Genomic DNA, 15,760 nt, shown 5'->3' with positions numbered 1-15,760 from the left:
AAATCTAAATAGATTATGTGGGGTCCAGGGTTACATGTGAAGCCAAGAAAAACAAGTGGATGCATATATAGAACAAAAATGTAGCAGAAATTAGTTTTGTCATGTTGAAACAAATAGATATCCTGTAACCTTTTGTATGTGCAGCTGGCGAGTTCCAAGTGGCTTATGGCCAGGTGATGGAACACAGACTAGAGCACAGAGCTCGGTCGCAGGTTCATCATCCACCACAAAAGAAATGAAAAATAACATTTTTAAACCAGCAAATCTGCTGAAAACACTCCTCAGTCTTGCCATCCCTTGTTTCCTATGCTCACGTAGCCAGCACCGTCTGAGCTGGAGGGGGTCTCTCAGTATTCACTCTACAAATCCATTTTTTCAGGCATATCGTAACTAAAGAAGTCTCATTAGTAAGACAAGCCAGGAACAATGGGAGAGGGATCGACTGGCAGTGGCTTTGTTCTTCTCTGTTAATTCTGCTTTTGGCAAGACAGGCAAAGAAAAATAAAATTATAGCTTCCTAAAGCTCCAGTAATTGTAAAAGTGGTGTTTTCTAAAAATGCTCATCTCTTGGCTCCTTATTCAAAAGGCTGTATTTAAATATGTATTGTGTCCACATCTGTTACCTGAATGGTACAAGGGATATAATGCCTCCCTACTTGATGGGAGGCTGTGAAAATTAATGGTTGAAAAGTGCTTCCAAGCTCTGAATTTCAAAGCACTACAAGTGAATGTGACCATTATTATTTCAGAGCCATTTTCATTTAGAACGGTCAATTGTAGTCTGGCTCCATTGCAGATCAGTGACCACACTGGGGAGATGACAGTTCAGCAAAGGTTTAAAGCATGAGAAATTCTGGCTGCCAGGAGCAGCTGTCAGCTGGATGACTAGAATATCTGATTTGGGTTGTTTCCTCCCCTTTTAATTGATTTTGATGCAGTTTATACCCCAAGTCAGATTTACAACATAGAGGACTACCAAGTCTTCGCTGCCCCTCACTCTGGGGTATTGTGATGGGGGACACTGCTGAATGCTTCTTGCTAGCCATGTGTCTAAAGAGAAGCGTTATTTGAAGCCTAAAGTGAGCTGAGTCTCCTCTGCTCGTCGTGTTGGCTTGCCTGATTTTCTTATATTGCCTTGCTGCTGCTTGCATTCCTAATATGGGCTAGTATTAGTGCTGCTCTGGATTGCGTGTTGTAAAACTCCGGGTTGCTGGGACTTCACTCTGAACACGCTGCACTTTATAAGTCCTCCGGCATTAATAGGGGAAGAGGAGAGTAATGAGCCAGAGATCTTTCATAAAATGAGGTTTATAAAATTGCAGGAGCTCTTGAGAGCCCATGTGCTGACTGAGCCCTCTCTGTTTTCAGGCTCATAAAATCAATGTGATGGGGATATGTTTCAAAGAGGGCCTGCGTATCACCCTGCTAGGCTGGAGAGCCAGGTTCGTGAGTGGCTCAGCTGCCTTCTGCTTCAACCAGACCCGGCGGCCACTGGAATGCAGATTGGACACTGTTCTGTTATACAATATGTGTGAACCCTTCCTGAGGCACTCTGCAGTGGCCGCACTGAGGATGGGTGGTGGTGATGGGGCATTTGACGGGCTCCTGACCACCTGCGAATAAAGGGAACCATCCAAAGGCAGGTGAACAGTGATTATGAAAAACATGAGCTGAAAGTCAGAAGGGAAGAGTGTGGTGGCAACCGTGGGATTCATGTGTGCTAACAGGATTTCTCTTCTAGTCCCAAGGAGCAGATTGTTCTATGGGACATTATGGGACATTAAATCTCCAGTCTGATTCTTCAGAGGGGTTGGTGGTCTTGTAAAATGAATAAGTAAAGCAAAACAGTAGTCCCCCATCCCTCCCCTGAACTCTGTATGTTTGCAGCTGGTACTTGATGGCAGAAAGGTCTTGCATATGTGGAGGAGGATCAGAGCAAAAGGAGAAAGGAGGAAGTCCCAGCTTAGAAGAGAGAGACTAGGAGGAAATTAAAATAAAGAAATGGACTATGCCAGCAGACACAGGAATTTTGCTTAAGTCCCCTACTGGTCTCTGTGCTAAATCTTACTCAAATCCTTAAATCTGACAGCAGCAAAAGAAAAAAAACAAACTTGTGGCCAGGGATGAAGGAAAAGATCAAAAGAATCTCTTCCAGCTTTATCAGTGATTCTTTACAGCGGGATCAGACTTTCTTCCATGGATACATTAATAATTGCATTAACTCAACAGCATTCAAGGCTTGCTGCAGAGCCCTGCTGAATTGCGTATATACGTGTAATGTAAAATGAAGGCACTCGTCTATATTTTCCTCTATCTCTCCATACTAAACTAAAAGAAGCAGCTATGTTGAGATGTTGACAACCCACATTTGAGCAGTACTTTTGCCACCCAACAGCCCACAAGGAGTCAGCAGCTCTGACCATCATGTTAAGTACTTGCAGGCTTCATTATCCTGGCTTATAGATGTAGTCCTCAGTCTCATTCACCCTAAAAAGCTGGGCACCAGTTCCAAATGTGCCTGGTAAAGCTTTAAGTACCCAGTAGAGCAGCTATTTTAGAGAGAGCCTCTTTTTGCTTAGGGACAGGAAAGAAGATAGATTTATTAGACTGCGGACCTAGGAACAGAGACATGTGAATTTGCATAGCATAAACCTAGAGCAAATTGCCACACAAGAGCCACTCAGATGAGCAGGCTGAATGTTGAAATCAGTGCTTGAAAGTATGAGAAAATGGCTCCTGATCCATCCAGAGGTAACTGCTGCTGGTCAAGCATGGTTATCTCACTTTTAAGGGCTGCATCACGTGTGTGTGCATATATATATATATATACACATTCTATACATTGAGGCAGCTTGACTTTTTATGGAATAACTCATTCCATGAGTCTGGGATCTTAGCTTCCAAGTCCTCGTTGCCTAGAGGATTTCCCTTTTCACTGAGCGGGCGAGGGACTATCACTGTCATCCAATACAAGGTGCTTCTCAAAGGGATTCCAGAGTTGTAGGGGAAGGCATTGCTTCAGCTTTAAAGCTAATCTCATCTAATGGTAGTCTCCAGAACCAGCCACCGTGGTGCATAGAAACTTCTTTTTTTTTCCCCTCGTACTCCTCTTCTGTTTTTTCTCCAACAACTCCCCTTTTCTCCTCTCTCCTTCAGGTGTCTTGAGGAGGTCTCAGAAGCCATATAATCCTTTCTTCCAAAGCATGGCATCATGTCAGCCCCTTTTAGCCAGAAGAAAAAAACTGATTTTAGTCTCAAATCTGGGTCATTGCTAGAGGTGGGGGGCAATTTTCCACCATTCCCCTGTCCTTTTTTTGTCTTTTCTCTATCCTTTGTCTTCCCCAGTATCTCAAAGAGCAGACATGCAGTACCTGTGAATTGGTTCTTCTCTTCCTCTGAACCTGGGATGTAGTTACCATCACAAACTCGGCCTTCCATCTAAAAGGGCCTTCTCTACCAAGATGCAGTTGTTGACAGTGGATCCATAAAATAAGCTGTTGTTCGCACTAGAAATCCCAGAAGGGTTACTTTCATCTGGCACTATCTGATTCTTTAGGTGGTTTTAGGTGATATTACCTATTGCAGCCAGCTTTGCATTGATTACAGATAAATCCATTAAAATATATATAATTTTAAAATGTGACGAGATTGTCAAAAGATCGTGGTGATCGAAAGCCAAAACAGTGGTTTCATGTTAGTTGTGCAACGGTTTCCCCAGTGAGCCAGTGAAGGCAGCCTGGCTAGCAAGAGAGATTTAACGTTAAGAATGACAGTTGTTTTTGGTGGAGTTAATTTCCAGCCTTAGATGTCATCTGGCCTGTTGGTAATACCTTGTACATCGTGAGTAGGCCAAACAATTTGCACCAGGGCCATCTCTGTAGGCCCAGCCCTGCCATGGAGGCAGTGGGGCCATGGAGAGTCACTAGACTCGGAAGTTGATTTGGCTTCTTTCTACTTTCCCACTGTGGGAGATCAGGGATTTGGTCCCCTCTCTTCCAGCACTGCTGCTGAGGGGTCTCAGCCTGTTAACTGAAGAGTTTGCCTGGGGCTTTTCTTTCTATAGAGTGGATCTTCTCCAGAGAGAGAAGTGAATAATGTGAGCACTGTAGCCCTTCTCACTATGCTCAGCCATGGCGTGTGCTGGCAGTTACGTTCTCAGGGAATAGATGCGTTTGTGAGTCGTAAGAGGGCAGGAGGAAATACTTACTCATGAGCAATGACTGCCTGTCGTCACCTCTAAGTAGACTGCTGTTTAGATTCAGCAGTGCCATGCCATAACCACGTATGCCTCTCACCTGACGTGTTGTGTTACTGTGTCTCTTGCACAGTCCGGTGACTGTTACTTTTAGCATCTCAAGACACTTTAGAAGTGGTTTCTTCCAGCCATCGTTGTAACTGGCAGTTTGGTCTGTGTCAGGCAGATGGTTATGCTGGTCCCTGAACACTGATAACTGTGTTAAGTGACTCATGTTCCTCTTTCTTTTTTCCCCTTCTCTAGCATTAACAACAAACTACAACAGCCAGAGGCAGCAGCAGGAGTGCTGGAGTATGCCATGAAACACTTTGGGGAGCTGGTGAGTCCCAGTTGCTTGGACTGTCGTTCTAAAACACATTTACGTGTCTCATCTTGCCATGTGTGAACATGTACTCTTTCCTTGCATTTCTGCTCTTCTCTGTCACATATCTTTAGCTCTCATTCCTGTAATTTGCACAATGCAGGGATCAATTCAGGGAGGTAACTGGGTGAAAGGTAATGGTTCTTGATTTTGGGCCAAAGACCACAGCTGTTCCTCAAAGCCATGGTAAGTGCTCTACAAATCACCCCACCTCCACCCCATTTTCAAATTAAAGTTTGATACCAAGGCTTAAAAATAGTAATTTGGCTCCCAGAGTTTGAGAACCCAGGCTCCCCAGTGGACGGGCTCAAACTAGGTGATCTAGTTTCACTGATGTCATAGATTTTTAAGGTCGGAAGGGACCTCAGTAGATCGAGCCCGACCCCCTGCCTTGGGCAGGAAAGAGCGCTAGGATCAGACGACCCCAGCCAGGTGCTTGTCCAATCTCCTGTTGAAGACCCCCAGGGTAGGGGAGAGTACTACCTTCCTTGGAAGCCCATTCCAGATTCTCGTAACTCTTACCATAAAGAAGTTCTTCCTGATGTTCAACCTAAATCTCTTCTCTGTCAGTTTGTGACCCTTGTTTCTAGTCACCCAAGGGGTGTCCTGGTAAACAAAGTATCTCCTATTCCCTGCTGCTCCCCACCCCCAACTGGGTTTAACTCTATGTATATGAGAAAATCCTAGTGCAGGGGAAATCCATTTTGGGGTCTCAGAGCAGGAGAAGAAGGTAGGGAACATGTCCGTAAAGCATTTTTTTGAAGGACAGTGGAAGCCACAGAAAATTATAGAGAGGAGGGCAGTTGGGCAGGAGGATCCTAAGTTCAGGAGACTACTGAATGTTTCAGAGGAAGAATTTTCCATTACCTTCTACTGACAGATAAATCCCTGTTTGGATGAAAGGTGCTGTTGTAAAAGCAATTGCATTCATTTTTCTGCTTGTAATTCATAACCAGTGTAGAGATCACCTCTAGAAATTTTTTTGTGAATTCTGCAGCTTACTTAGTTGTTGAACAGGGCACATGGCTTAAACAGACCTTCAGCTGTCATGGATTTTGCTTTTAAGGTGTGATAAGCCTCCAAACAGTAGCCAGAACTTCTCTGTAGCGCTTGACACATTTTAATGAAACACTAAAAGTAATGGGGTAGGAAATGCTGAGGATATCTGACAGATCTGTGACTTGGCCGCAAACGCGACTGTCCAGTGCAGAGTGAGGAAAGGCATCATATGCTGTCTTGGGTATACAGCATCTGCAGTTGAATTAGTGCAGTGCAATTTCACTGTAAATCTCTTGGACAAAAATGCTAGTCTCATCCGCCTCGCATTTTTTAAACCCTTCATAAATTCTCCTCAGAAAGCGTAGGGTGTGACTACATGCGTCCTACTGAGATTGGGTTCTCTCCCCAAGGACTACATTTTTAATATGCCACAGCTGTGAAAAACGTGGCAGCATAGGTGATTCAAGCCCTGCTTGCAGGCACATGTACTGCGAACCAAGCTATGTGGGCCACATATCCATTGAACTTACTTTCAAATGAAAGGCAGCCAAGAGAGCGGACCCATCTGGAACTGAGCCCCAGACTTAGGTGGGGCTAGTCCAGTGGCAGAGTGGAGACTGAACTTGGTGTCAAGGCTAAGGCTAAAACAATTGACTTTGTCTGCTATAGTTTGGGCTACTTTTAATCCACCTAGTTAATGGTTCAAATTTTTTGAAAAGCTCAGCACCTGCACCTTGTGAACTGCAGTTAGGTGCTTAGGACCTGGAAGAAACAATACTCTTACAGGCTGGGAAGGGATTGACATGCTGGACTCGTGTATTTTGGCAGGTGCTCAGGTACTGTAAAAACAGGGCCAGATAAGATTTTACCAAGTGTTCTCCTTCTAACTGCCCCCATCTTCCCCTTCCCAAAGCGAGCACAGAACCCTACCCTCGAATCTTGCTAGGAGTCCTTTATAATACCAGCTCCATCAGTTCACTGCCATTTTCCACACTTACTGAAGCAATAAATGATGCTGCCCCTCCTCAGGCTACTCTGTAGTTTTCTTTGCATTTCTTATCGCTTAAAATTAAAACTCTTCATTTGCATTCAGGGATGGAAGTCTTCTCTACCCTCCCACCTCTCCTAGCCTGGTCCAGAGGTTGGCATCTCTGGGGCACATTTCATAGTGCTCTGGGGATGTTTCTCTACAAAAGGGGAGGCAGCAGTGGACAAGCCTCCCTTTTGTAAACTGACCCATCTAGTGGGGGCCATTGGGGAATGGCTGTATCACAGTAGATGTGAGTGCACCAGTGGTGGGATGGATTGATTCAATCCTCCTAGTGTTAAGTAAAGTCTGGCCCCAGGCTGGAGACAGGGCTCTTTCTGGTGAGCAAAATGATTTCAGAAAGTCCGTGCAGCTGTCCCCACTTCCTTCAGGGGAGCAAGCAGAGCCCCCTGTTACCTCATTCAAACTTTGCTTTTGAAGGATAACGTCATTGTAATCAAAATGGCCAGAAGGCATTTGCCTAAGCGCTCAAGAAGAGGGCTGGAGAGAGGACCTTTCGAATAAACTTTCTTTAAAAATTTATATAACATTCCCAAAAGGTTTGCAACCTGGTTGCTCTTTAACAAATTCAGAAGCAGATGAGGAGCTGGAAGCCCAGTGCTCAAGGCCCCAGCATTCACAATTCACGTGGAGGGCACTGAAGTGCAGTGTGTAGTGTATCCTACCTGCTGCCCACAGGGCTGTAAAAAGAATCAATTTTCTGGCATGTGTCAAAACAAGAGCTGCCAAGGACTGAGCAGAAAAGAACATTGGCAGGGAGTCCTGCCTGGAAAAAAAGAAACCTTAACATTCAAAGCAGATTTTTATTTCCTGGAAACTAAAGTGGACATAGAAATCAACAGTTTAAAGAAAGATTGGTGCAGCCGAGATAAGGATCTTCAGTTAGTTGGCTTATTTTTTTTTTGTAGCCTGTCTGGAAAACCACGTTCTTTCTCCTGTGAGGATCATCAAGAATTAGTATTCACTGGGTGGCAGTGCAGATGCCTTGAACTGCAAGTGAACTGAGCATTCCAGGAAAAAGCTACCATAATTGTCAGTGGGTGGTGGTTGCTAATCTTGAGGTTTCTTCTTATTTTCCTTTGCGCTACAGGAAATCCAAGCTACCTGGTATGAGAAGCTCCATGAGTGGGAGGATGCACTTGTGGCTTATGACAAAAAGATGGACACAAACAAGGATGATCCTGAGCTAATGTTGGGACGTATGCGTTGCCTGGAGGCTCTTGGTGAATGGTAAAAGGGGAGGGGAATTCTGAAGATCAGGAAAAATCTGGTTATCTTAAGTAGTCTTTCCAGTCTGAATTAATAGCGGACCTAGTTTCCTCCTGTATTTTCTCCTTTTCGCATTTAAAGCCTTGCCTGGCAAATTATTTCACATATATCACCATCAAGGGGAAAACATCTTCCTTAGATTCCTATTTATTTGTACTTTCCTAATGCTTGGAGAGTGTCCGTTTCCTGCTCACTGTGTTCATTAGGGCAGCACCTTGGGGCCGATGTTGGAAATCAGCTGTCTGAGCCTTTTAGGAGGAGGAGCTGTCTGAAGTGCCAAGTTCAGCCAGAAAGAGGCTGTCAGCTCTCTCCCTCCTGTCCTCATGAGGGACAGTATCAGTGGGGAGCTCTGGGAAAGCATCACTGAGCAGCATAGACCAGAACCACCCCCCAAAATCGTGATGCACAAGGCAGAGCCCAGCATTTGTGTACTCCTGTTCCCACCTGGAAGACACAGATTGCTTTAGGCCATTTGCAAAGTTGCCTGCTTGCCAACAACCACCTGAATGAGGCTGTGCCAAGCCAGGGCTTCCATTTGAAACCCCTCACCAGGTCTGGCCAAGTTTCTTTCATCCTGACCTGTTTCAGCATATGTTAGGTTTTTTTGTCCTTCTTGGCATTCACTGTCATAAGCAGTCTGTGCCTTTGGCTTAAGAATTGTTAAAGTCAGTTTCCACCAGAGACCTGTTAGTGACTGAGAGACTCGCCCATTAGCCAAGCACCTTTGCTTTTCCCCAGGCTCATTCTGAGTCACAGAGGCTAATTGGGGAAGACAGGCCCTGTGCACTGTAATGCTGAGTTCTGCCGGAGGGCACGACAACTCTGCGCTGGTCCTGGCCTCCTGCCTCTGCTGAGCTGCTCATGTCAGTAGGACTCTGTGTCAGTAGGGTCCTGATGTGAAGTAGAGGATGACATGCTGGGAAGGAGATTCTTTATCACTGAGGACTTTGTGCTGCTAGGTAAACTGATTGCCTGGAAACTGTCCTGAGCTGCCTAAGAAGCCCCAAAATCTAACAGCATTTTTGCTCTCCTGCTGCCTGAATTGAGTTTTTCTTTCCACATCAGGAAAAATGGAGACTGCCTCAAGGGCATTCTGTCATGTGCCCCAAGGAACAGGCAGTGTGCAGCTCAGTGTGCAGGGATGAGATGCTGCAGGATGCATGCTTTCATATAAGCATCCCTTCAGACTCCTCTACTTCCCTGTATTTGAGTAGGATACCTATGAAAGATTTTTATTCTACTGAAGATATAAGACACTGCTTACCGAACGAAGAAATCCTGGTGTCCTGATCTGCACTGGGGCCTTTCCTGATGTACAGAAGGCCATTTCTCAGCACAGATAATGTTCAAGAAGTTTACTTTGTGTCCTAACAGCATAGGAAATGTGGCTCTCCTTCTCTCTGTGTTATGGTACATGTGATGTTCTGGCAGCTGCAGTGGGAATCCCTGCCGTGAGATGCTCCTCACTAGATTTCAGAGTTACTAATTCTCCTCTACACACTCTTTGAGTTTGTTTATTTGTGGAAGGAGAGGGAGGGTAGAAGGAAAGTCAGACCTGGTGTCTGAAGACTGTAGAGTAGATGCAGTTTCCAGGCTTGTTTGGGAAGTCAAAATGAATTGACTTTTCAGATACGATCTAAAAAGTAAAAGCTGGCTGTGTAACGTATAGGTTTCTGTCTTTAAAGCAAAACCCTGCATCCATTCAATGAGGTCCTGATTCTGAACACACACTGTGCACTCATGGCAAAAAAAGATAAGCCAGCTTTTGCATGGCAGAATATCGTGGGAGCTCATTTCACAAGCTTGGCAGTGTATGGTATGATAGAACTGGAATTACACACAGAGAAATACTTCATGCTCTCTTTCTGTTTGATACCTGGCTATATCACTATGAAGAAGAGTGGTTATTTCTTGTCACTGAATAACACCATGCCCATGTGCAGACCCAAGACTGAGAATTTAGTGTCTCGGTGTACTTGGGTTGCTGCCTCTCTCACAGCAGTGCAAAACTTCACTTTTGGAGCTCTTTTTTCCACTTGTCAATATTTGACAGTTTCCCTACAACTGATGCTGTACTGCATCAATTCTGAGTACTCTGTGGTGTGACAGTTTGAAGGTCCAACCAAGATATGCCTAGCCACTTGTCTCCTAATGTAATTACGTCTGCAAGAGCCATGCTTCTTTATTAGCTCACATTGGATACTGATTTACTGCTGCTGCTGTTTTTTGGGGGGGCGTTTCCTGGGCCATTAAGCTGTCAGTATTGCTGTCTTGCCTATGGCAGCACATCCATTCTCTTTGTTGATTCATTCATCTTCCTCTCTGGGAGGAGAGAACAGCAGTGAGAAAGCAAGTTGGTCATTCTCATGGTTGGCAACTACTCCACCGATACAGAATTTCCAGGCTGAGAGGCTGAGAAATAAATTCTGAAATCACAATACTCAAAAATTGGAGGTCAGATCCCTAAAGCATTCAAGATCTGATTGAGAAAAAAAAAAGTATCTTTGTGTTTTCTGTCTAATGAAGTTGAAGGATTGGGGAGAGACCCCTCCAAGATCTCACTGTCCTAAGGCCGTATACGAGCTTGTTGTAGTTCCCATTCCTCAGCATTGCTCTTGAAAACGCACCAATCCCATAACATGTTTATCCAGAACATTTGACAAAGCAGGAAGTCCAAAAACTATACAAAAGGCTTTTCATCAAAAGTGTTGCTTATCTTCAAGTTTGCAAAGAAATTGTCAGTCTCCTTTTCAAGCAGGAAGACTTTGTTCTGTACATTTTGATGTAGTTCTGTGTTCTAAGCCAGAGACAACAGTCCCCTTTTTACAATAAGCATTAATGAGTTCAGATGAAGACACAGCAGTCTTGGACTTGTTATAATTTGAACAAATAAAAAATCCATGATCTTGAACTAGATTGAGGGTAAATGATGTCAGTCAAATCACACTGCGTCTCTGGACCTCACTGTCCTCTACATGAAAGAGGATGACAGAGTTAAATACAGCTTATACTTGTGAAAGGTGAATGCTAATCGAAGTGGTTGCTTACAGACCTAACCCCCTGCCCCGCCCCCACCGGCACTTTTCTTTAAACTTTGTGTGCCCCAATGCTAATACCAACACATACCCAAAAGAGGCACTGTGTTAGTTGGACCTGGCTTGCCCAATGTCTGTCTAGATTGAGCTCTTTAGTGGGGCTTTTTTTTTATTGTGAATCAGCTATTAGATAAAAGCTCCAAAAAGCCCAACTGAAGTGCCCTATTTATGTAGACGCTGCAGAGCAGGGTCAAACTAATGCACTGTTGCTTCTGCTAAAACGTGTTGGGGTGTTTTGGGGGGAGGGACAGGTTTCACATCTATCAGCAGCCAGTAAGAAGACCATCAGGGAAGTCATTCTCTGACCTGATGTTTTCAATTCTTCCTCCTAGGGGCCAACTTCATCAGCAGTGCTGTGAGAAGTGGACACAAGTGAATGATGAAACTCAAGCTAAGATGGCTAGGATGGCTGCTGCTGCTGCCTGGGGTTTAGGTAACATATCCCTTCCAGCTTTACTGATGTGACAGCATGTTCTCTTGGTCCTTGTAGCATGAGACAGGGTACAAAGGAGTTCTTCACAGCTCACTACAAATGAAAAGGGCCCAAGTTCAAATGGGAAGAATGCTTCAAGTAAAAAAATGTGTAGCTGGAACATTAAATGGCTTTGAATCATGGGGGATTTCTAACAAGTGAGGTTCTTCTGTAGTTCCCTCTGTCATCCCAAGACACCTGCATGGGGGACGTTCTGTTCTCCAAAACAGTGCTGTAGAACTCCAGTTTAGTTTCTTTCAAAGGGTCTAATAGCACTGTGAAACCCAGCCCTTGGTACTGAGAGCATAGCCCTGTTGTAATCCAACTCTATAACTGTTTGAGAGAGGGCTGTTGTGTCATCGGGGATGTCCATGTCTCTGCAGGTCAGTGGGACAGCATGGAGGAATATACCTGTATGATCCCAAGGGACACCCATGATGGGGCCTTCTACAGGGCTGTACTGGCACTTCATCAGGATCTCTTTTCATTAGCCCAGCAGGTATGTGCCTTTCTTCATGACTTCATGCCTGTACATTCCTACTGAAGATCACGTGCTCTTCCATGCAAACAAGGAATTTCTATAACAGCAGATAGTTATAACTCAGGAATAACTTGCTTCCAGTTGACATTCTTATCCCCAGCTGCTGAGCTTGTCTTTTCTTTCTTGGAATACTGTAGTAGATGTCTATCAAGGCAACATTGGCATCAAGGGCAATCAAGGGTTGTAGAGTGCTAACTACCATAGTCATTTGGCTGTTTGTACTGGTAGGCACATTTGGCAAGCAAGAGGAAGTTGCAAGAAATATCGTATCTGTTAAACCTATTCTACAAAACACAGTCTTCTGTTAAGAGGACGGATGGCAGAAGACTTGCATAGCAGAATCTCCTTGTCATCACGTGTGTTTGTGTGTCTACCAGTCCTTTTCAATCCATGAGATGTTGCAGTGGATTCCTAGTTCTCTTTTACCTTCTAGAAATAGGAAAAACCTTTAATTCTTAGACTAGGAGTAATTCTTAGATTAGGAGTAGGAATGAGGGGATCCTGCTGAGCAGAAATATGTTGATCCAGGTACATCTGTGACATGTCACTCACAGGTCCTGTTTTCACTGTGCAGCTGTGAAGCACACTGATTACTTCTGAAGACACTTGTGTGGTGTGTCTCAGAATTCTGTGCTGACTTGTACAACTAGATAAAGGAGTCATCCAGTCTGCCCTGTCAGAACCCATACACAAATCTTTAATGATGTGCATAAGCAAATTAGCCAAGCATTTAAAATACTAGGATTTGCAATTAACCTTTAACGTTTTGAAAGGAAAAAGCTACAGATGAGAGATTTATATAATTAGTGGCACCAGAGCAGGACCCTGTTTGATGCCTCCAGTGCGTTTTTTGGGTTTTTTTGCACTGAGGGAAGTAGATTTTGCAAGGTCTGTAAAGCTCATAAAAACTTACTGGGGCATGTAGAAGGGTGAGCCTGTCTTAGGTAATTTTACATTATCAGGAAGCCAAAACTCTTGAGCCCTTTATGCAACTGGGTGTTTTGCACACAAACTTATTTCCTCCATGGTGGCTGGTGAGCTCTGCAAGGATACTGGGGTCAAAAGCCCTGTAAACTTTGGTATCTAATGACCATTGGACTGGTCATATTCAGGTTATAAATGTAGTTCCCTTTTTTACCTGCATCTCGTACTGGATTCTCCAGCTACCTGTTGGTTTCCATTTTAGAGTTAATTCTCCCTGCAGGTGACCATCCTTCCCAACCATGACAGTATAATGTAGTGACACTTCATTATGGAATTGTTGAAGGGGATCACTTCAGTGGCCATGTAAGATGTAGCTGCCTTTAGACAAAGCACATCAATGACGTCTCCACTTCTGTTCCAGTGCATTGACAAAGCCAGAGACCTGTTGGATGCTGAGCTGACTGCCATGGCAGGAGAGAGCTACAGTCGGGCCTATGGGGTGAGTTTCTGATGTGGAGCCTTAATATGTTGATCAGAACTTCCTTGCTGTGTTCATTTTCTAGTTATAGGGTCCATCCAGGTCATACAGACTTCAAATGGCCCTTTGGATTTTGAGGGTCTTAATGAAAGGGTCTGAATCCATTGAGAAGCAGAGTAAGAAACAAGTCTAACTGGTGCGCTAGAACTTGGCTTCTCACAGCCAGCCCTTGCCTCTGCCGCTGCCTGAGTCCAGAAGTTAATTCCTGGCTCTGTGGAGAAGCCAAGACCTAACTTCTGTCTTTTTCAGTAGGAAGTCACTCTTTAGACTAGGATTCAGTTTGAGTTTTGTACTATTGCAGGGGAAGCTCAGGATCAAGTGAAAACGCAAGTGAAATTCTCTTGTTTCCACCCACCCCTGCAAAATTCAGAACTGGGGGTTCCTTGTTAGATCTCTTTGAAGAAGTGTGGGAGACAGTGGATTATCAAGGTCTTTATGAGAGCTACTTGTTTTTTCCATCTTGGACAGTAGATAAACCTAGGATTTTGTTGTCAAGTTAAGTATAGATCCTTGACTGTGGATTCATTGTGCAGCAATTGGAATGGAATGTAATTATTTTCTTCAGGCTATGGTATCCTGCCAGATGCTGTCAGAGCTGGAAGAGGTTATCCAGTATAAACTTGTCCCAGAACGGCGCGAGATCATCCGCCAGATATGGTGGGAGAGACTGCAGGTAAATCTGCCTCAAAAAACAGTATGCTTGCAGCCAGATGTTTGGGCTCTTATACACTGAGCAGCAACAACTCCTGGTAATATCCCAGACATAGGCACTCAGAACCTCTCTCTTGCCCCAGTGGCATTCACCACCTGTTTCCTTCACAGAAGTGTCTTGTATAGATTTATAGTACCTCTGGAGTTGTAGTGGTACAGGCAATCATTTTAAAGCTCAGTATGAAAACTGGCCTTCTCCAAAGCTGGTTCTGATGGGAGCAGTGTGCAACAGAGGTATCTGTGAAACCTCCATGGCTTTTTTTCTGAACACTTGCCCTGGTGTGCAGGTGTTAAGCTAGGACACATCTAGCATATCATAGACACACCACCTTATCAAAGTTCATTATCTTCCTGCCTGCATTTAAAGAGGGGTGAGTGTTCTGCTTAAGAAACATGAGCAAATGATCAGGAAGAAGAATATTGGGAAGCCAGCTGCTGCAGCTATACACAAAGACTCACAGGAAACCTCTCTCTTTATAGGGCACCTCACCCACTCCCTAAGCAGTGCAGCATTGTTCCATACTGTTTTCCTTTGATTTGCCCTGTCCAGTTTGAAATGGCCTAAGCCACAGACCTCTCCCTCCCACAGGGAAGCTAATACATCTCTTTCCTCCCAAGACTTAAGACTCCTCTGAATGGATATCTTTTCAGAAGGGAGCTCTTGCATAAAAAAGACTTCTGTATGAAGCAGAGCATGCAGAACCTTCCAGCACCATTCAGAGATGTTCCTTTTTGAGGACAGGTATAGTCAGAACACAATGTTCGTACTGCTTGGGACTTAAGTGTTCTGTCTAGAGGAAGAATTTCTCCCTCCTCCTCCACCTCTGTGCCTCCATGCCAAACACTAATGACCTGTTGCTGCTGTGAGCTCTTCAGCCATTTGGGAAGCTGTGACAAAGCTTTTCACCTCCAAGCTGCATTCCTGTCTGGGAAAGCTCAAAGACTATTTCGCTGGAGAGGAAAGGCTGTGAGTGACTGGGAGGGTAATGTCTATGACTACAGCTCTTTATGGTCCTGAAAAACAGTACATGCGGTTCTTGCACGTTTTATAGCATCTCTATTAAAAATTTGCTAAATCCAGTTGGCTAATTTGATGGAAGGTTTATTTAGGTGTTGAAGAACAGGCTTTCACTGCCTAATGTGCCCAAACCCAGTTTGCAAGAGATGGGGAGCCAAAACCGTGGAGTAGGAAGGTGTTTAACCCTACTGGACAAAGTCCACTGTCCACCTTGGGGGCGGTGTAATTCTGAACAGATTCTGGCTGTACCTAAACTCTGAAGTCCTCAAATACCCTTTTCTCCCACCCTTGGAGGACTTGATCAACTGGGTGAGCTCAAGCCACAATAGATGGCCAGCACCACTTGGAGATAGCCACAACTCCCCACCACTCTGCCTTTGACACTGTAATATCCATGTGCCCTACAATTTCAGTGCCAGATCATGCTGTGCAGCCTCTTCTGGCAGTCATCCCCTACCCTAGTATATGGCCATGCAGTTCCTATCAAGTAAAAATCAGCAGCAAGCAAGGACAAAAGAAGGGACAGGAA

The 15,760-nt window shown here is 44.5% G+C and overlaps 1 protein-coding gene across 5 annotated transcripts in view; it reads left to right on the top strand.

Moving 5' to 3' along the window:
- Window positions 1-15,760, top strand: part of MTOR (mechanistic target of rapamycin) — a 102,933-nt gene that overhangs the window by 61,260 nt on the left and 25,913 nt on the right. For all 5 annotated transcript variants that reach the window (XM_019541686.1, XM_019541683.1, XM_019541687.1 and 2 more), the window contains 6 exons: window positions 4,499-4,574; window positions 7,754-7,893; window positions 11,360-11,460; window positions 11,883-11,998; window positions 13,386-13,463; window positions 14,068-14,175. In XM_019541686.1, the coding sequence (XP_019397231.1) occupies window positions 4,499-4,574; window positions 7,754-7,893; window positions 11,360-11,460; window positions 11,883-11,998; window positions 13,386-13,463; window positions 14,068-14,175 (619 nt within the window). The remainder of the gene's footprint in view (window positions 1-4,498; window positions 4,575-7,753; window positions 7,894-11,359; window positions 11,461-11,882; window positions 11,999-13,385; window positions 13,464-14,067; window positions 14,176-15,760) is intronic.

This window comes from Crocodylus porosus, unplaced genomic scaffold, assembly GCF_001723895.1.
Source record: "Crocodylus porosus isolate Cpor-Errol unplaced genomic scaffold, CroPor_comp1, whole genome shotgun sequence".
NCBI lineage: Eukaryota > Metazoa > Chordata > Crocodylia > Crocodylidae > Crocodylus > Crocodylus porosus.
The sequence above is the reverse complement of the archived record's forward strand: the minus strand, read 5'-3'. Positions and strand labels throughout refer to the sequence as shown.